Source organism: Microplitis mediator, chromosome 4 (assembly GCF_029852145.1).
Source record: "Microplitis mediator isolate UGA2020A chromosome 4, iyMicMedi2.1, whole genome shotgun sequence".
Taxonomy (NCBI): Eukaryota; Metazoa; Arthropoda; class Insecta; order Hymenoptera; family Braconidae; genus Microplitis; species Microplitis mediator.
This window is the reverse complement of record NC_079972.1, coordinates 11419215-11440109: the sequence shown is the minus strand read 5'-3', so window position 1 is coordinate 11440109 and position 20895 is coordinate 11419215. Positions and strand designations below refer to the sequence as shown.

General features: G+C 35.1%; 3 protein-coding genes and 1 long non-coding RNA gene across 6 annotated transcripts; 2 read left to right on the top strand and 2 right to left on the bottom strand.

The window, feature by feature from the left end:
- Nucleotides 1-157: 157 nt before the first annotated feature.
- Nucleotides 158-6232, top strand: LOC130666256 (testis-expressed protein 2). 2 transcript variants are annotated; one of them, XM_057467074.1, is made up of 8 exons: nucleotides 158-454; nucleotides 589-677; nucleotides 754-1987; nucleotides 2069-2332; nucleotides 2446-2644; nucleotides 2714-3216; nucleotides 3294-3366; nucleotides 3623-6232. In XM_057467074.1, the coding sequence occupies exons 2-8, from the start codon at nucleotides 629-631 to the stop codon at nucleotides 3950-3952; spliced, it is 2652 nt and encodes an 883-aa protein (XP_057323057.1). In that variant the 5' UTR covers nucleotides 158-454; nucleotides 589-628; the 3' UTR covers nucleotides 3953-6232. The 2 variants fall into 2 exon arrangements, with proteins under 2 accessions (XP_057323057.1, XP_057323058.1); XM_057467075.1 differs by having other exon boundaries at nucleotides 159-299.
- An 83-nt stretch (nucleotides 6233-6315) lies between these two features.
- LOC130666258 (meteorin-like protein) lies at nucleotides 6316-10201 on the bottom strand. Its single transcript, XM_057467080.1, has 3 exons — nucleotides 9522-10201; nucleotides 6884-7424; nucleotides 6316-6792 (listed from the first exon to the last, which is right to left on the bottom strand). The coding sequence occupies exons 1-3, from the start codon at nucleotides 9644-9646 to the stop codon at nucleotides 6580-6582; spliced, it is 879 nt and encodes a 292-aa protein (XP_057323063.1). The 5' UTR covers nucleotides 9647-10201; the 3' UTR covers nucleotides 6316-6579.
- Nucleotides 10202-10724: 523 nt separating this feature from the next.
- On the top strand, nucleotides 10725-20050 carry LOC130666263 (uncharacterized). The gene is made up of 3 exons (XR_008989644.1): nucleotides 10725-10986; nucleotides 11067-11305; nucleotides 19316-20050. It is a non-coding gene; the product is annotated as an uncharacterized LOC130666263 (long non-coding RNA).
- LOC130666261 (uncharacterized) lies at nucleotides 11559-19035 on the bottom strand. 2 transcript variants are annotated; one of them, XM_057467083.1, is made up of 4 exons: nucleotides 18312-19035; nucleotides 15591-15784; nucleotides 14355-14519; nucleotides 11559-11690 (listed from the first exon to the last, which is right to left on the bottom strand). In XM_057467083.1, exons 1-4 carry the CDS (start codon nucleotides 18462-18464, stop codon nucleotides 11636-11638), a joined length of 567 nt encoding a protein of 188 aa, XP_057323066.1. In that variant the 5' UTR covers nucleotides 18465-19035; the 3' UTR covers nucleotides 11559-11635. The 2 variants fall into 2 exon arrangements, with proteins under 2 accessions (XP_057323066.1, XP_057323067.1); XM_057467084.1 differs by lacking the exon at nucleotides 18312-19035 and adding an exon at nucleotides 16367-16968.
- Nucleotides 20051-20895: the final 845 nt, after the last annotated feature.

The following is a 20895-nucleotide window of genomic DNA, read 5'->3' as shown; positions in this document are numbered from 1 at the left end:
AAATTTGAATTATAAAATTGACACAAATTTACTGAAATTTGAAAGCTGTCATTTAAAATTTTCAAAAAGTGGCGGCACTGTCTGAAAATGCCCACAATCATCGGTCTCCATTAGCATCAGCTGGTTGGAAAGAAATTCCTACAGAATGGTAATATTTTAAAAATCCACCCCAGTCTCATCAGTATCAACACTTCTGTCAGTTGGTTACTTTGTCTTATAAATTTCCTGCGTACTTATACAATATTTGTCATCAAATATTCCAGTGTCAGGGTCAAAACTAATGTATTATTTCTTTCCACGTTCGTAACTTTCTGTTTTTATTTTTTAAAAAAACTTAGCCACAATATGGACCGGGTAAAAAATTCAAAGTTGTCCTGTCATTTAAACAGACATGTCATATGTTTGTTTATTGCAGCAGAAATTTACTAACAGGTTATTTAAAACGTAATGTAACGTAAGTAGATTCAAAAAATAATAAACAAATACGTGATTATTTATTCTGACAAGTTAGTGAGTCATTTTACCCAAGTGAAAGTTTCATTAATTATTCCGGTGGCGGTAATAAATTTTTTTATTTTTCTTGAAAAGGAGAAAATAAATTTTTTTGTGAAAATATTGCGAGCATACAATGGCTTCTAAACAAAGTCCAGCAAAAGTTACTCTGGGAATGATGAAAGGTAAATTTTTTTTTATCCAGCTGTCATTTTTTTTTAAATTTCATTACAATTATGATCATAATTAATTATATTGTAGGTAAACCAATCACTACTTCTGTACCTGTAATTAAATACCACGCAAGTGATGACGAACTGGAAGAACTTTATCCCAGCAGCGATGAAGAAAAACCAAAGACACCGGAGTCAGAGAAAACGTCACCCAAATCGAGCCCATTTAAAATTCCAAAATTAAAGTCTGATCATAATGAAAGTAATGATGACTTGGGTGAGCAGAGATCCTCCAGTTTAGATTTATCTGAAGGCGGTACACCTCCGTCTAACTCTGACCCTTGGAAAGTGCTGTCAGATATACGTGGCAAGATAACTAAGACATTTGAAGATAAATTATCGGAGATAAAGAGCGAGAAGAAGAACAAACATCGCAGCAGAGAAAATTCTAGTGTCAGCGATCCTGAGGACTTGGGTAACATTACGCCGACAGAAGATGTGTCGGAAAAATTAGATAAGGTGGACAAAGAATCATCGCCGTCTAAAAGCAGCAAGAAGAGTCACTCGAGGTTTAGATTCTCTAGTATAAAGACGGGTTTGAAGGCCAAGAATAAGGGTCGCGATGAAAGTATTGAGAGTGGAGTCGAGGCTGCTGAATTGGTGGAAGTCGACTCTATGTCATTGTCAAACACTTCCAAGGGCCAGGAAACTTCGGAAATTTCTAGTGTATGTACAGTACAAAATTTAGGGTACTCACGTTTGGTGACTGATGTCCCTGTTGAGTGTAGGAGAGAGTTTCCAAAGCCCGGGAAAATAATAACTGAGCTAAAAAGTTATTTATTGTCTCGAATATTTTTGTTGTTAGTATTTTTGGGGCTGATAAGTTACCTAGTACCACTTGTAGCATTATTTACTGGCATGTTGGCCGGTAGTGTAGTTGCTGTTACAGTACAAAAAATGTTAAAAAGAGTTGGCGAGATTGTAGCGATGCCTGTTGAAGTAGAAGAGCCTTCAAGTTTTACGACGGTCCCAGTTGTTGAGGTTCCTGCTGCTGAAGAGTACGCTGTCGTTGATAAATTTGAGGGCTGGTTAAATGAACTCCCTTATAATTACGACCCAGATAATTATCACGTTGCGCGAACACAATCTGTTTACTTTAAACTCGAAGGCGATTCGCTGAAAGTGAGTGAAACCAGAACGCGAATTCCTAAACGCGCTGTCTGGAATGAGCCGCAACCAACAGCTAAATTTACACGGAAACGTGTTTATTCATTAGTCGGAGCTAAAATTGAGTTATTGCCCGAGGGTTTGACTCGCAGACGGTAATTATTAATGCATATATATATTTAAATATATAGACGTCAAATAAATAAAGATATTAAATTGTGTTTAACATTAAACAGGAGATGGAGCAAAAAATATCCCATATGCGTGACATTAGGGCGTGAGGGTGTCGTCGAAAATATAGCACTCGAGACGCCGTCTGACGATGAATTACAAACGGAATTAGAGAAGGATAAATTAATAGTCGAGGAGGATGAAACAGACGACGATTTGTCATTTTCGAAAGACACTAAAGATGTATTTGAAGATTGTCAAGATGATGTCGAGTATCTAAGTTCAAAATTATTTTTTTTCGGCAGAACTGATCGACAAAAAGAAGACTGGTGAGTTTTCAAATGCCGTTAAATCGTTAATCTCTGGTTTTTAATTCCCACCAACCTCGACATCTATGTATACATATATATATATATATATGTGTAATCAATATCACTTATAGGTACAGACGACTTGTTCTAGCAACAACATCTTGCAATAAACGTAATTCGATACCGTCCGCCAAGGAACTTACGTCATCATCGAGTAATTTATCGCTATCACAAGCCTCTGGTGATACTAAAAACTCTACCACAACGCCCGTTAGTGTTGATATTCCTGCAGAGCTATCATTTAATTCTTATATGTCGCGTTATGCTGATGTGAGAACATATTTTTTATAAATTATCTATCAATATAAAGTATAATAATTATTTATTTTAAATTATTAGACTTCGACGCCAACAGAATCCAATGGCTCGCTGGCAGAGTCCGAGGTCTTGTGGTTGAATGCATTACTCGGTAGGATAATATTCGATATGCATAAATCCCCGGACATGATAAATGTCCTCCAGGATAAAATCCAGCGGAAATTATCCAACATAAAATTGCCGTATTTTATGGAGAGTTTGATGATCTCTGAACTGGTGATTGGCCAAGGCGCGCCGTTTATACACAAAGCGAGTAAACCGGTGGTCGACGAGCGCGGCCTGTGGATTGATTTGAATATTACTTATGAATGCGGACTGACGATGACCGTCGAAACAAAATTAAATTTAATGAAATTAACCAGAGCTGGATCTGTTATCAATAATTCAAATGAAAGTAATAATGGAAATGATTCGCCAAAGCCTGCGAAGTCTCCCATGTTCGATAGCGACGTTGAGGACAGTCCCGAAACTTCAACTGAGGATGAAGAAAGCATAAATATGCCGACGAGTACTCGAGAATCAACGTAAGTTTATTAAATGATCATTTTTTTATTTATCACGAGTTATTTATAACTTGAACCTTTTTTTTTTTCTATAATAGGCCGAGTCAATCTTCTGGCCGAAAGTTTCTCAGCATGGTCGATAAATTGGCAGCGAATAAATACTTTCAACATGTGAGTATCTGGTATTTCAGTGGTGTGTTAACTCCCAAAGTATCTCAATAATTTATGTATTATATTAATCGAATATCACACCATATGTGAATGGTTGTATCTGTAGTAAAGCATAACAAATTTTTTTTGGCAACTTGGTCGTGCGAGAATAAACGCCGAAATAGTCTCGCAGCTTTAGTCCAGATGCCTGCGTTTAAGAGTAAAAAAAAAATAACAAAAAAACCTAAACCTAAACCTCTGTCTTTATATTTTATAGGCTGCTGAGTTGACCTACGTACGGAGAGCGATGGAAGGAGTTTCTAATACCGAAATACGATTGATGGTTAGTGTATCTAGTATAGAAGGATGTCTGTCTGTTAACATACCGCCGCCACCGTCAGATCGACTTTGGTATGGATTCAAACCAATTCCTAAAATAAATTTAGATGCCAGACCAGCTGTTGGTGAACGGGCTGTCAACATTGGCTACGTTACTAATTGGATTAAAACTAAATTATTGAAAGAGTTTGATAAGATCGTCGTGCTGCCGAATATGGATGACATTGTGATACCACTCTGTCCAAATTACCCGTATCACACGAGTTAAATTTATGTACAATTTTAAATTTGATATTTCATTTGACAGCAAGCAAGTCCAGTTTTTCTTTTTTTTTTAATATTTATAATATATATATTAATCTAACATGCATGCACGTGTGACATTAAACGAGTGTCTTTCACTTTGAATTTAAACCGATTGATATTTCGACACTTCATAATCATTTTATACTTGACACGGTTAAACAATTTTTTAATTATTTTTCGTCATGTGACATAATTATTTTGAATCATCGTTAAATTATTAATTTAATAACTTTATATGTATATATAAATCAAATACTTGAGCGAATGATTTTACTATCGAATGATTGCAACGAAGAAACATTTTGTTTCGATTTTATATAAATTTTTTTCATTATATTTATTATATTTAGTGATAAATATTTTACTTTATTTCAGATTTAATATATTTTTTATTTTTATTATTATAATTATTTATTTCCTGCTAGTCAAGTTGGGCAGCAGTTTGTGTTGCGTAATGGGTGAAAATAATGTACTACATAATTGTGTTGAGTCGGATTTTGCTGTTGAATAAAATAATGAGGGATTTATTTTTTGGGATTAAGTAGCGATAAAAGATATGTAAGATAAAATTAAGTTGTCTTGAAGATTCTGAGGAGTATAAACTCAAGTGTCACAATAGTGGATGTTAAATTTAACTAATGAGTTAATTAATTATATATTTAAATTTGAAAAATAACTGCAATTATTAAAATTGTTTTACTGGATTTTAAAAACTTTAATTTAAGGGCATTCTCAGACAGTGCTCCCACTTTTTAAAAATTTCCAGTGACAACTGTCATACGTGTATCAAAATTTTATCACTTAATTAAAAAAAATTACTTACTGTTATCAATTAGGAGTCAAACTAAATTTTTCGAATAAATTTTAGGCTACAAAATTTGAAAATTCGAATTATAAAATTAACATGAAGATTTTACTGAAATTTTAGAAATTTTGTTTAACTCCCAATTGACATCAACTGTAAGTAATTTTTTTTTTACATCTCAGTGAAATTGCAGCTACTCTGCCTTTTTTCAATTAATCTCTTACTTTGTTTTTAATTAATTAATAAAATTTTGATACACTAATGACTGTTGAGTCATTGAAAAATTTTTAAAAGTGAGGAGTACTGTCTGAGAATGACCTTAAGAATAATTAAATTGGTAAAGACTAATAATGTTTAGTTCATCTAATGTACAATCAATTAAAAAAAAACGCGGGAATGGAATTCCTAAAAGGGTAAATTATTTTTTACTTATATATTAAAAGAGCGAAATCTCCTTGATAGCCAAGCTGGCAAATTGTCACCAAGTTGGCCACAAAAATTGAGATTTCCATAAATTGACAGCAACTGGTCGCCAACTTTCTGAGAAAGTCAGTGGCAAAAGTTGTCATTCCAATGACTGAAAGTTGTCTTCAATTTTCTCAGAGTTTGCGGCAGTAGATTGTCGCCAATTTTCTGGGAAACTTGTAGTCAAGAGTAACAAAAGTTGAAAGTTGTCAACAACTTGATCGCGGCTGACACCAATTTTCTTACCAGAAACTCTCGCTATCAGGGCTCGCGTTATTTAATTTAACAGCAAAGTCGGACAATAACAACAAGTAAATAGATGAAAAATTTCTGCTGGACCAATCAATGATAAATATAAATATTTAAAAAAATTATACAAAATACGCCAAAGGAAAATTTAAAAAAATAATTTACTAGTTTGTATTTTACACTGAGCAGAAAAATTATATCAGAAAGTAAATATTGTCTTTACTTAATTTTACAAAAAAAAATATATTTTCTTATCACAAAAGTTTGTAATTATTTATACAAATTTAAATAAAATGAATGATGATTTAAAATAAAAATGCGGCAAATTTAAAGTTCAAAATAATTTTTTGAATGTCGACAAATTCTTCATAAAAATATATATTGTATTTATATTTTTTGCTCAGTGTAGTGTGCTGAGTGATGAGGATTACGGTCAGGAAATATGACTCTCTTTCTTTCACCATTGTGTGCATATATGAGAAGTTAACGTGTACTAATATAACGTAATTCTTAATTAAATATAACAATATAATAAAAGAATGGAATTCAATGGAGAAGGATGTGCTACGCACTCTCAATTAAAATATATAGCTGTTTTCTACGTGATTTCTCGCCTTCTTCATGTCTGTTTTCCATGTATTTGTTACTAAGAAAAAATGAAAATAAAACAATATATATATTTGTTGAGAAAATACTTCCATTCAATTAAATAATTCATTTATAATTATAATTGATACCTAATTAAATCATTTTTTTTTCCCACAGAAAAATATTAAACGCAGGGTGAAAAGAACAAAGCAGTCAAATAATTATTTAAATTAATAATAAGTTTTAATTTTATTTTTATTATACAAGCAAATATATACGATCATAAATCCATCTCTTTAAATTTCTTCTTACAAATCAATATCACAGTTTGGAGATCGACGACTTATTCTCAAGATACTCTAGTATGTACACACAAAAAAATATTAATATATAATTATTTACACTCTCTTTACAGGCGATTAAAATAATAATTTATTATTTTTTTATCTATAGTTTCTTCTTTTCTTTTCTTTTCTTTTCTTTCAACTTTTTAGAAAACAAGGAGCACTTTGGAGTTCGCGGACAGCTTCGGCCCAGGCTTCGAGTCTGGGGGCACAGGCCAGGGTAAGATCGCCAAGTCTTTTCTTAGCCATTATCACAAATTCTCCCTGTCCATGTCGCGCATCGCAAGCTGTCGGTAGTCTGACTCTTATTTCTCTCTGAAGTCGAAGGTCACCTGAATCTATTTCGTTGTCCTGTAAGTAAAAACATAAATAATAAATACAAAATTTATACTAAATTCCGGCATCAAACCGGAGAAAAAACTAAATTTTATCCTCAGCTTACCTCAGTTTCTTCAACACGTCTCAGAGTTTTAGTCACTCGGAGGATAATCTCAGCGGCGTTGAGATCCGGCCTCTTTTCAACGGCACTAACTGTCCCGCGAGCAACAAGATCACTCTTGCAGTAGGTCTCAGCAAGTTCTTCTTTAGTGCAGGGTCTGCACTCGGCTTCTTCATCTCTCCTAACATTTCTTCCCGCGTTGTCGACGTGCTCCAGCTCCAAGTCGTAACGTAACTTAACAGTACCACGAGCCGGGGTCGTTTCGTCCGCCTCGACATACAACGCTGCCAATTGTCCTCTGGAATGGAAGCACCGATGCAGCGCTTCGTGTTTGCCATCACCGGGGGCATAAACAAGTCTCAAAGTCCCCTTGCCCTCGAGGTAAACTCGTGCTGGACCAGATGCTTTAACACACCCGCGGAAACTTCTCCCATCATTTCCTCCAGATAAAACAACTCTCAGGGCACCCCGTGGATATCGCCACGACACGGTGCCTCTCGAGCATCTGAGATAAACTGGTCGTACTCCCCGACCGCCTCCACCACTAGAAAATATAAATAAACATATATTTAATAAATTATAAATATAAAATGACCTGGTCATCTTTAAATTAAATTAAATTTCTTATTGTTTATTTTACAAGCCGGCTTTGTTTATACAATTTTATCGTCTTGCTGCTGATAAGATAAAATTCTTTATAAGCACGTGCATTCTACACCGGAACGTTTGCTTCTATTCCGAGGGATTTGATAATGAGGATAAATAAGAGGATGGAAAATAAATAGAAGAGGTGGACTAGGAGGGATAAATGTAAGGAAAAGAATTAGGAAAAGGAAAAGAAGAAGAAGAAGAAGATGATGATGATGATGATGATGATGATAAAGAAGGAGGTAAATAATAAAAATAACAGAGTATAACGACAAGGGGGCCGTTCCCCTTTGTCATAGGGAGCTAAACCGGTTCCGTAGTCGTATGACCGGTTTACATTTTGATAAAAGTTTACTTTCCTCCTGCAGCTATTAAATTATCGTCTCGCCTTGGCCAATACTTACTTACTTACTTACTTACTTATTTTTCTTTCTCTTTTTCACTCCCTTTAACGACTCAACGAGCAAACATACGCAACTTACGACTCAAATTTTCCAATCAAAAGCTACAACGTTGATTTACAATCATACCATATATTGATAATCTTTTTATTACACAACCATTCGATATAAATATACATATGTTATTGTATAAATGTGTGGTAATTTTAAAATCACCGTGACTCGAATCGGAATTCAATAGCTGAGAAATTTGTCACGGATTAACGAACGTTATTAGTAACCGCCAAAAAAGGTACTTGTGTACCTGAGCCCCTTGTTTTGCTTTTATTATCATTAGTTATTGTACACAGAGGAAAAATAACTTAGAAATACTGCAATTTATTCTTACAAGAAATTATGCCACTGGAAATTTTCAATCCTATATATTTTTAGTGAAAAAATTTGATGACTTCATTCAAAATTATTTTTTTTATCGCAGAAATCTGAGCTCAGCCGAGATATGCTAATCTTTTTATTTTGGAGTAAACAAATTTCGATTTTCTTCTGTCAAGAAAATTATTTTTAAACTTTAATATGAAAATTGAGAATTTTTATTGATTTACTAATTAAGAAAAATTTTTTTTTTCAGTATATGTAAAATAAGAGACCCAATACCCGATCACTCATATATTTATATATCTATATTTCCTAAATTTTACTAAATATAAATATACAAATACATGGAGAGATCGGGTACGAGTTCTCTGATCGGGTACTGGGTCTTTCCCTTACACAGAAAAAAAAAGTTGAGTAAAGAAAATGAATGAAGAAGAAGACAAACGTTTTCGGAAATGAAGTCAAGATTTATTTGAGCCAAGAGAATTTGTCTGTCGAAGAAAATTCGTCTTGATCAGAAGAGGTTTCTATTTTATCTGAGAAAATTGAGATTTTCAAAAAAATTTTCTTGAATCCAGAATATTTACCTTAAGCGGAGAATTTGTTTTTTCTATATATATAATATATGTGTATGGATATAGTATTCAAGGAATAGAATAAAATAAATGGTAATATTTGCAAATAAGGTATAGAAGTAAAGAAAGAATTCCAAGGATTTTTTATTAAGTCGTTGGTTCCGCTTCTATTACCATGAATTATAGCCTAGGGATATGACTAGTCCAACTATTTCATATGTATTTGAATTATATTATAAGAGTGAAAGGCTACTATACTACGGCACACACATCCGTAATAATGTGATATAAATTTAAGAGAAGAGATATCTGACTACCGCCAGAAATGGATAAAATTGGATTAATTTTCCCTTTTACTCCATTTCTGGTAGTTGTTAATTATTTTCCGGTATAATTAGATAAAGTAAAAGCAAGACTTTTAGTGCGGGAGCGTTTAATTAATTTCACGAAATTACAAAACGCGATAATTTGTTGCTGCTAATTGCGAGAGAGCACGAGGCTTTTATTTTTATTATACTACCGAGGTGAAGAAATCTGTACGTGCGTTGAATGTTTTATGATATTATGAAATAAAATGCAGTGGAATTGGACCAGATCAGGTATATATAAATATTTTTAAAAAAAGTGTCGTCAGATACTGACCTTCCAGTCCAGTCGCATTGATCTGCGGCGGGAACAATCGCATGCCCGTGTGTTGGTGCCGCCGAAATAGCAGCGGCAAAAATCACGATCAAGATTGACGATAAAAAAATAATACCAGGCATCATATTGTTTTCGTTTTATAAATTATCCACAGATCTTCATTAATTAACGCACTTTATACTCCAATATTTTTTTTTAACAGCAATAATTAAATTCAATTGTTATGAAAGAATCATCACTTCATTCTGTCACAACTAAATATCAACAACGTCTCTTTCAAATTATTTATAAATTGATCCACTGTTCCAATGAAAAGTATCACTGCTAATAAAATTTTTTTTAAAGACAGTGTCAGAGTCCTTGAACTGCATCCAATTAGCCGAGAATCTAGATCGCTCTTAGGCAAGAACTGATTGATCTCAATGGAAATCACAAGTAGGAAAATCACAAAAATTGTAAGTATAGAACAGTATACTTTGTTGTAAATAAATCAAAGAATTAACCGGAAATTATAAACAAATCGTAGTAGCCGTCATGGATGATTTGGAGCTGATCATGCAGAAGCATGGACCGCACACTTGGTATCAACACCGTAGATCACAAGCATGACGACGATCAACTGCTTGCTGCTGACACGAGACTGAAACTGGCTGGTGTGGATCCAGAAACAGCCAACCGAGCGTTAACCCAGTGGTTTTCGTTCCCCCACGAGCACTGTACTGGTTGTCTCGAGTTCTCCAAGAAGAGGGGACTCCCCATACACACAAAATATACTACAACCACCGACACACAACATTCACACACACATTCATTAATATCCTGGAGTTTGTGTCACGCAATCATCACCAACGCACAGTCTCCAGTATCAAATGTATATAAAAGAGGATCAAGATCTCTTGCGCAAGCGCATCTACCCCAAATACTAACTCAATAATAAATTGGACGGGTTTTAATCGAGTACGAACAAGGCATGTCTCTTTACTCAGCTATAAATTGACGTATATTTTTTTTTTAATTATTTATAATTCTCCCGCTCCAATTTAAATCACTAGCATTTAAATTATTTTGTTTACTCTCCGTAGATTATTATCAAGTCTTGATAAACTATTTTTTACATCAAGAGCAACTTTAAACTTTACCAAACAAAGATCTGTTTACTTGACACGAGTTTATATTTTAAATTTTTAATATCTTTTTAGTTTCTCCAGCCTCCCACACTGCGACAGTTTGAAGCCGGGGATCTCTGGCTCAGGATTTTTGTTTGAGGAAAGAAAAACAACCATGAGTAATAAAAAGAGTAAATAGGATTTAGAAAGAGCAACAAGTCGCCAAGTGCCCAGAGGCGACCTGTACAGTTTTATATGAATAACATGCTTACGCCTAATGTAATGTAACGTTACCTACTTAAACTCTGACTCGTATTATATATAAGCTAGACAGTTAACGTTACCAAGACTCGAGATCCGTAAGTATTTTATTAAACAAACTGCTTTTGTGTTTATAAACTTTAAAACTAAAAAGACGTTTCCCATAATTTTTGCGTAGTCTTGAGCAAGGAGCGGCTGAAAAATTATCATAACATAAATAATCTAGGTGGGCGCGCCACCCGCAGTGACTCTGCTTCGTCTCTGCGAAATTTCGGTCGTACTGGGAGCTGGGAGGTCACTAATGTTTTTCTACGTATCTTAAAACTTATAGAAACTTTCTAGTTATGTTAAGGACACGCCACGAGATATTACAACTCTAATTTCAATGACAAAACCAACGATTGGGAAAGTTGTAAGGTAAATAAAAAAAACTATTTTTTTTTTATTTACCTGGTTACCGAATGAACCGAGACAAATTAATGTAGATTTCTTGTTGTATATTAGCATTTACTTTGGATAAATTATAATATATATGAAAAAAATTATTTTTTAATGTCGACATTTCTGAGCACGTGTAAAATTTATATTTTAGATGTTATATATTCTTTGTACATGATAATTTATGTATATCATTTTGAGTAGTGTATCCGATGACATTATTTCTCAGTACGCCAGATGATACAGCCACTGCACATTCTTCGGTTTCGTACTTTTAGTATTTAAAAAACATCTTTGGTGATTATAAAGTTACTTGCTGCTCTTGCCAACTAGTTCTGCTAATCCGGCTATCAAATGATTTTTTCTAAAAATTTAAATAGTCAATAAAAATACGGTGTCGATAAAAAAATAATTTTTATATGACGAGATCTTACATTGTAAAAAATTAGCGGAGCGGATGATTTTTTATTTATTTAATCCCCTTGGAGTAAAATTCACTCTGAAGAGGAGTTTAATTTTATGGTGAAAATCCAGTTCGGAATGAAATTCACTTCTAATAAGAATTTATTTTAATATTAAAACTCCGAATCAGAGTGAATGCAGATTCAAATTAAATCCAGATCACTCCGTAATCACTGAGTTGAAAAAACAAACTCCTTGTTTACTTCTTATGCGGAGTTCTTTTTTTTTAAACTCCGGAACAAGAGTACGGGTGACGGAGTGACGGAGATAATTCGGATTTAAATGAAATTCTTAATCCCTAATTAAAAGAAACGATTTAATTCAATTAGAAATGATTCAAAACAATACAAAACGATTCAATTTTAATATTATATATACATTTATCATTGAGTAAATCGTTTCGTTTAATCAGGGATCACTTCTAATTAACTCCCAATTTTTGACAGTGTATTGGATCAACATAGATCTAATTATTTGAAACTTTAGATCTACCAGATATCTATAGATCTATACAGTTTTATATAAAATTTTTAGATCCAACAAAAAAAAAAAATTTGTTTTTATAAAATCGAAATTTTGAATTTTTTCCATTGTATTATTTTTCTATGGTTCATTTTGATCCACGCATATAAATACATATATTTTTAGATCTACATTGATATCAATATATTTTTTTAGATTTAAAATTTATTTGAATTTTTTTTCCCGCCGTCACTTGAAACAAAAACTTAAAATATTTTAGGGTTTTATTATTATCAAGTCTTCAAAACTTATGATATAGATCTAAATAGAAAGCAGGATTGTTCTCCGTCGATCTAAATTTGTTTTTTCCGACCACATATATTTATAAATATAAAGCTATAGAGATTGTATGTATTTAGTCGTCTGGTCGTTGATGAATTTTATTTGACCTAAAGACGACTGACGTCATCGGCGAGACAACGTCAACGTGTTACAATCCATTGTATATATACCTATACATATATATTTATGTATACATGCACATATTTAAAATACACGTACACGTATATATATAAGCCCGAAGATAAAATAAAACATAAACGTTAACGTACTAAGATTGAACGGGATGCGAGCGCAGGACAATTGGACTAAATTACGTACAAGCACGCGCCGCTTATATACAAGGGCCTCTTCAAAAACCAATTGGTCCACTCGCTCATCTCATCTCTGATGCTCGTGTACTATTAAATGACGTTCACTGTTGAGTCTTTTTTATGTACTTAAAAATAACAGAAATCCATCAAACTAACACGCAATATTATTAAATAATAATCAAACTTCATATATATATATATATTCGTGTTCATGTACACAACAAATGCACACAGGATATATAAGACGAATACTTCGTGTATCTTAAATGAGCACAAGTTTAATATAATCGGCGCGGGGAATTAAAGGGACATAAAATGAGAGAGAGAGAGGGCCAATGAATGATTAAGGGCAGCCGCGGAACCGCACATTGCTTTGTATATACATATATATAATATATGTAAGTAAAAGAGTAGAGTATATTTATATATAAGTAAGAATATCGAGCCCTAGGCCACACGTCTGCTCCTGAAAATATATGCACTACCCCGCGGCCCTTGCCGGCACTTATCGCAGGAATACTTACAATTACGAAAAAATTCCGCTATATACAGTGAGTCAAAATGGTACTATACTACCTACTCGTTTTTTTAAAACTTCTTCTGTTTATACTCTGATAGTGCTTGAGGCAGCCTCTGGTGAATTTTATGAGGGAGACCCATTTCCAAGGGCAGACACGCAGATCTGCGTTCTCTGCTATGCCGCGGGGTCCAACGCGCGATAGGAATAGATATACATATACATATATATATATATATATAATAATATGTAAAATATCTCAAGGCAAAAAGTACCAAATCACATGTAGGTACACTTAACTTGCGATCACTAATACAAGCAAACCGAGCGCGAATTAAAAGCTACGGTTCATCACTCGAGTTTTAAATTGAAGCAAATCTTATTTTCTACAACGGTGATTATTTGTATTAATGTTTAACGCAATGAATAGACTCCCACGATATAATAACCCGGAATGATGAGCAGGAAAAAATTTCTCAGTAAGAAATAAATGAGAGGGAACGTTCACGCGGAATTAGACCCGTGAATTAGGTTTAAAAAAATGAAGTCAAGTAACAAACTGATTGGAAATATTTTAGAGAAGATTTAAAAAAAGCTTGAGAACGGTCTCTGCTTGAGTAAATGTTTAAACTGAGCGAAATAATTCAATCAATTAGCATTTCTCGCAACAGTCAACATCACGTCGTCTTAATCGCGTGGCCAGTCGACGATTCCCAGGATGACTTGGACTGATAAACTTACAAAGGAACTACCGAGGATACTTTCAAGACGGTAGTTCGCATGCTTACATATGTGTAATTTACATTTGTACATGCAACATACACTTTTAAGTCAATGCTATTCGTATTCATATTTATATATAAATATATAAAATGAGTATTATTAAATTACAGATATTACGACATCCTTATTAAAGCAAAGACAATAAACTTACACTTCTGCTTGGAAGGTTTCTTTGTCTACTTTGTCTGGTGTACACTCTGGTGGTTTTTGATGACAGCCAAAGATTCCGAGCAACTTCATGGCCATTTTGTACTGATCCAGGGTGATATTCCCAGTGCGTAATGGATCGAAGCTCTGGAATATTCCGTCAATGTGTCTGTGAAGATAGCAGAGTAAACAATGAAAGAAAAGAGCAATAAATAATGAGTTAACGAACAAAAGAGGATTCGGTGAATCAATTGGCAATTCAGTTATCGTTGAGACATCACTTAAGAAACAGATTCTAAGGAATCTGAGGGTGCTGAGTTGGGTTTAGTGGGGAATTACTGCTGACTGCTGAGGCTGCTGCTGTTGCTGTGGATGTTGAAGTAAAGGAACGAGGACACGAGTCGAGAAGAGACTGAAAGACAATTTGTTGGCGTATCCACTGATTATAGGTAGAAGAATAAAGAGGGACGAATACGAATGAATCGTGAATTTTAAACAAAAGAGACAATTTATTCTGTCCAAGACCTTGTAAAATGTTTCGATGATGGTAATAATTATTTATTATTTATTATCTTTATAATAATTCAAGTTAAATTGGAGCCGATTGAATTTAAATCCAATATATTTATTTCATGCATAGTTTTATTAACTTGAAATGGTACTTAAAATTCAATCTCTTGGTTGTTGATGTAATTCGTAACTATCGTCAGAGATGTATAAAAGAGAATATTCAATTATTTATTGTAGTGATGCGAGGTTTGAAACGAGCGCAGACGAAAGACTATAAAATGAAGTTAAAAGGATAAGAGACTGAGAGAAAAAGATAAAGAGAAGGATAGAAAATGCACAACAAGATAAAATGACCGGCGGCTGAGTTTCAAATTATTGGACAACTCAGTCGTGACTTTTAGTGTCGTCTCCGTTTTCGTAGTAGTAATTTCTTCAATTCCATTTGTCACGAGCCTGCGGTTGTAAGCTAAATTGTCATCCCACAAAATGAAATTTCCCGAGGGCGGTGACGAAGTGTGCCTATTATTTTTTTTATTCCTATACGCCAATCAGCGACCAGGAATATAAATATAATCTAAAATAAAAAGTTTAAATTATGATAAATTTAACCGCAAAACTTCGAGGGATGATAATAGTCCGTGTGTTTTAGTAAATAAATTTTTTAATTTACAAAAAACAAATGAGAAGAAAAAGTAAATGAAATATATAATAAATGTTTTTTTTGTTTTACCTGTCGCTGAAAACAAGCGGAGGAGGACCCAAGTCAGCTTTGAACAACAGACACTTGCCAATGAGATCCGCAAGATATTGGATTGGATTGTCCGGCTCATCGATTAGTAAATGAGTGATCAGATAGTTGGTGAACTCGAAGATTTTATGGTCGGTCAAGTAGACTTGGGCTTGATGTCGAACACTCGAGATTCGCTGTACGGAAAAAAAAATAAATGGCTAAAGAAACTCATCAAAGTCTCATCATATCGACAGAGGATTTTTTGTTTATGTTTTTATTCTGGAGAAAGGAATGCGGGGAATATAACTAGGGAGTAAAGCAGACTACGAAACAAGAAACCGCGATTGCGTGTCAAGCACCACTGAGTCTGGTATTTTAGGAACGCGTTAATCTCTTCTAGACTAAAGTTTTCGTCGATTTTTGGTAGTAAATGACCGTTTCGTGTCCTAGTCCATTCAGTGAAAGCTGGCTTAAGACGAAATACAATAAAAAACTAATGATGATAATAATAAATTATAAAGACTGAGATTCATGGCCCGAAAATACTACGTTGCCTCGGGCAATTTGCGGGGGCTGTGTACGAAAATCACTTTTAAACGTTCTGAATTCCTCAAAAATTAGACTTATTCATCGGTAAGCTTGTCTGTATAATGCCAGTGATGAAACCATAAAGCGACCTTACTAGTGTATAGTCTAGACCCCAGAGAAAGGATAATCGCGGGGGTGCCTCAGGCTTAGCTCCAGGAATTTTTCGAAACAAACTTAAATTTATTTACCGGCATACTTGAAACTTTCAAAGAGGCGCAAAGTTGTCTTCTTGTGAGCTTGTCTTCTGTACTTCCAAAGCAGGACATAACCCCAGGACTCATAAACTTTCTTTGAACAACTACTTGAAGGCGATTTAAATCCCATCGGAAGACTAAAAGATGAATAATGTGTTGCTAAAACTGATGAGTAACGATGTCTTACTGCCTCAAGTCAGCCGGTGGATCTGACTCTCACTCGAGTGAGGATTGGTAAGAATTTTCTCTTAACAAAATAATGGGCCTTGAAGCGTTGGAACGTTACACGGTCATAGACTCCCTGGATTTTACCGTAATGTCTCACATCAGCTTACACCAAGTACCGTGGGTACGTCTGCGTGCGTGGAGCTGACAGACGTAAGCTAGCTGGTGTAACCTCCTATACTGCCTACCATCTTAGAGATAAGTGTGCATTGCTTCTTAGACTTGCCGCATAACGAGCTATACATGTACACTATGATTAGCGAAAAAGGTATAGCTTCGAAGCGTTGCATTCAAAACACGGTATGCGCCTTTCATTATCCTTCTCCATCTCCGTCATGAAATAATGATCCCCGTGAATACGTTTCATGATCAATAGCACCCAAGATTAAACACCTATACATGTGCCGTAGTCAGCCAGCATTTAATATGTGAGATAAGAGCAAACATCAGAGGAAATGATTAAAAAAACACACACATATAATCGTGAATCGATGAATCATTTTAATCGGAACTATTGACGCCCGCATGGAAAAGACATCCGTAAAAGGACGCATGTATGCTCAAAAGAGCTGAAAATTATGCATGGTAGAGCACTGGGCCCTGTACGCAAAGTCGAGGGTCATAATGTACTGGAGGGGTTCTGGCCACGTGTCGTCCACGCGAGAAGGGCAACTCCCTCTGTACAAACTCGCCAGGAGTCGGATATGACGCTCGGCAACCGTGGGAAGTTTTATGTTGGTCTGCTAAATCGAGAGATATGAGTTTGTGCGTCTTAGCGTAACATCGCGGCCTTGATCGTTTTATATTTTCGACTTGAAGATCTACAAGATCTAAAACCATGACTTAAAAAACTAATAAACAACAGCACCTGGAGAATAAATTTCTAAAACGGGAATAAAAAGTATAAAATTTTTGTAAACAAAAAGTTATAGGGTAGCCATAGCATAGTGAACGGTACTCTCTTAGGTATAGGGTCTCACACAGAAATGTGCATTGCAAAGTAGAGTAGATATAGAGGGTGACTATTATTAAAAATCCCACTAGTGCGTATAAAGGATAAGAGCAAAGCTAAAATGAATAGAAACGCATGCACGCGATCTACAGACGTCCCTTTCCCTTGTAATTGTATTGCGACGCCTTTGAGTCTCCGGTGGACGTGTGACTAGGACGTACGTCTGTGCTGTGGGAAACTTTTTAGTTTCACATAATATATATACATATATATAGTACCCGAAGCAATAATAAACATGGGGGAAACGGTGTATATGCCTCCGCTACTTGTTGTTCTCTTTTATTAGTTGGATGCCCACCCTATGGCCTGGCAACCTACTTACCGGGTCAACATATATGTAGTAGCGTGTATCGTATTTTTAAAAGTAGTTTATATAGTCACAAGTCACACCAAGTGGCTGATTAATGTGTGGTTATTACGGCGCCATGGTTGTATACTCGTATCCAAAGACACTTGCGTGGGAGATTTTAAAAAAATTAAGTACCCACGACATCTTGATGAAAAAAATTTTAAAATAAGTTAAGTAAAGTCGGGTATCTTTGATACGAGGCTCTTAATATTATGAGTAAAAAGAGTATGAGATATATAGCGTACATACTGCAGATGGAATGTCATTGTATAATGATTTAAAGTCGGTGGATAAATTTCCAGATGAGAGTTGTGTAAAGATATAAGATAAAGAACAGGAGATACATCTTTTACCTCTGGACGAGAATCACAACCGTCGATCTGACTGTTCTCGCCTGATGCTATTGAGCCTTTGGATAACTGAGGCTCCGAGGCTTCCGCGTAATTTGGAGTCTCGGGCGGTGCTTTTGATTTGTCTTTACCGCCACTAGCTTCCTGGCCACTCATTATATTTATTTATTTTCGCCGCCAAGGGTCGTGTCACGGTTCCGCTGGGTTTTATATTTTTGAGGGTTTTCACTATACTATTAAAAAAAATAACAAATGCCAACGCATTACGCGTTTGTTTCCACAAATATTTGGCAATTAATTCGGTAGTAAAAATACGAAAATTTTTATCAAGACTTGCAAGTATGTAGAAAAAAAAAATGGAAAGTCAATAAGTATAATAATGCGTGAAATGAGTCGAAGGTATTTGGTCGGGTTTTTTAAAATTTTTTTTGAAAAAAAGAGGCCCCAGTTGGATGGTGTCTCCAAGAGCCGAACCGGTCGATGATTCGCTTCTTCTCTTCTTTACTCCATCTTCGGCCGATCAACTGATGCCCAAAGAAATTCGCAATGCCAAGCATGGTGACGATTTTCCAAGAAACCCTGCCCGCAACCCCTTTTATGCGGCCTTAAAAGGTTCGGTGACTTCCTCGTGGACTGGATACTCTGAAGGTCTCGAGCCGTCTAGGGTCAATTGTTTATTTTTTCCCCTTATACATATGCGTATGTACCCTTGCAAAAAAAACTATATATAGATATATGTCCAGCCGGTCGCATAATAATCGATTTCATGTTCGACATTCAACATCTCCCTCGTACAAGCGTGAGCAATGCCGTAAAATTATCACAATAAACCTTTAGCTTTTTTTTTTTAAATATTTATCTGAATACTTTCTCTCCGGTCCGCTCAGTTACCAGTTGCGATAGAATATTGCTTTGTTAAAAATCATTACCAACGTCATCGTTATCCCCCAAAAAGGGTACTAGCATCAGACCGAACGTATAATCATCAGTATTATTTTTTTTTAAAGCCCGAGATACCGACAGCAGGAGTAACAGCAGCAGAAAATAACATCAGGGACAGACGGAGGCGATCGTAGAAGCTCCCAGAGAAATAAATGAATAAGAATCCAGCACATCCTGAGGACAACAGTTGAATATATATCTGTATGTATGTAGAAGAAGGAGAGTAGAACGGACGATCGCGATTCGAAAGCCGATGTGGCTGGTACACACAAGTTGAACCGATAAATCAGACGCGCGCGTGCGACACACCGAAGGTTACTTCTTTCCACCCATATAATAGGAACTTGTGCATCGAGTACGAGATATAGGAGCTCCTAAGATTGGTGGTGAGTCAACGTCCACGGGCTTCGCGATCAAACTGACAAAGAAATAGAAATAATAAATATTAATGCGTCGAATGACAAAGAGTAAACGCCGCCTCAAAAGATATATGTCCGTATACGTGCTCTTTCTGCGTCTCTCCTTCTCTCTCCATCAGAACTTGTTCCTTTTATTTAATCGCTTTTATGGAAATGTCCGTATCGTATCGGTCTAGTGCGTGGTTGGATACTCACATATCCACAACATACATTTTATTTATTAAAATTAAGCTACACTAGTAATATATAATACACTTTACTGATTACTCCGATCACCAGGACAGTCTAACCGGTTTATTAAACGGATTTGTCGTAAATAAAACTTAACTTTTTTTTTTTTTATGGATTATTTTTAAAATATCACATATGCTTATTATTTAAGACCGATGGGTTTTAAAATGCACGCATATTATTGGAGCTCGGCTGATACGAGGTTATCGAGAAATTTGAGACAGGGCTAGAGGCACTCTCGATTTAAGTTGACATCAATCGTAGTGACTGAATTCCACTAAAGAATTATTGTCCCCAGAGGCTTTAATGTTCCTTGCGATTACCCAGGGACAGTGTCATCTCTGCTTTGAAGGAAATTTTTTTATATGATATTATATGGCCCAGCTCAACTGATGCTGAGTGCACTCTCGATCCTCGTTGCTATATTAATTTTTTTTTTTATTTCATTTTTCTTCTTATATTATCGGCGTGTATGTCGTCTACCTCCTGCTTTTTGTGTTTAAAAAAAAATATATATACACATATATATGTGTGTGTGTGAGATGGCGAGGGAGCACTTTTGTTTCTACCGTTATAGTTGGTGGATATAAGAGAACCCGGGTCATTATCTTTATCAATCTTTGCCTGAACGTTCACCAGCTTTAGCAACCAGCGATTCGTGACCATCTTTGGCTGAGGACGAGTTTGCGGAAGAAGTTTAAGAAGAAGAAGAAGAAAGAGAATAATAAGTTTGAGAAGAAAAAGACAAAGAAGCTGAGTATGAGGACGCGTGTGTGAGGTTGACTAGAGACCTCGGTAAAATGAGGTTTTACATTTAAACTGACTTGTCTTCAGTGGCTTTTGTGCGGGTTTAAACTTCTGTTGACAACTGGCTCTACAGCATCAGTGTCAGCTGAACAAGATACTTAAAAGTTTGCACGTGTCACTCACCTCATCGTGAGATGTTTTGTTAATTTCCAATCATACATACAACACATCACACATACACGTGGATT

Coding starts and splice junctions, on each gene's coding strand:
- LOC130666256 (XM_057467074.1), top strand. CDS start 629: ATGGCTTCTAAACAAAGTCCAGCAAAAGTTACTCTGGGAATGATGAAA. Junction 2,333..2,445: donor GATCGACAAAAAGAAGACTG/GTGAGTTTTCAA, acceptor TATCACTTATAG/GTACAGACGACTTGTTCTAG. Junction 3,367..3,622: donor CGAATAAATACTTTCAACAT/GTGAGTATCTGG, acceptor TATATTTTATAG/GCTGCTGAGTTGACCTACGT.
- LOC130666261 (XM_057467083.1), bottom strand. CDS start 18,464: ATGAGTGGCCAGGAAGCTAGTGGCGGTAAAGACAAATCAAAAGCACCG. Junction 15,785..18,311: donor GTTGTGATTCTCGTCCAGAG/GTAAAAGATGTA, acceptor TTTTCCGTACAG/CGAATCTCGAGTGTTCGACA. Junction 14,520..15,590: donor CCGCTTGTTTTCAGCGACAG/GTAAAACAAAAA, acceptor CTATCTTCACAG/ACACATTGACGGAATATTCC.
- LOC130666258 (XM_057467080.1), bottom strand. CDS start 9,646: ATGATGCCTGGTATTATTTTTTTATCGTCAATCTTGATCGTGATTTTT. Junction 7,425..9,521: donor CAATGCGACTGGACTGGAAG/GTCAGTATCTGA, acceptor TATATTTTCTAG/TGGTGGAGGCGGTCGGGGAG. Junction 6,793..6,883: donor GACGTGTTGAAGAAACTGAG/GTAAGCTGAGGA, acceptor TTTTACTTACAG/GACAACGAAATAGATTCAGG.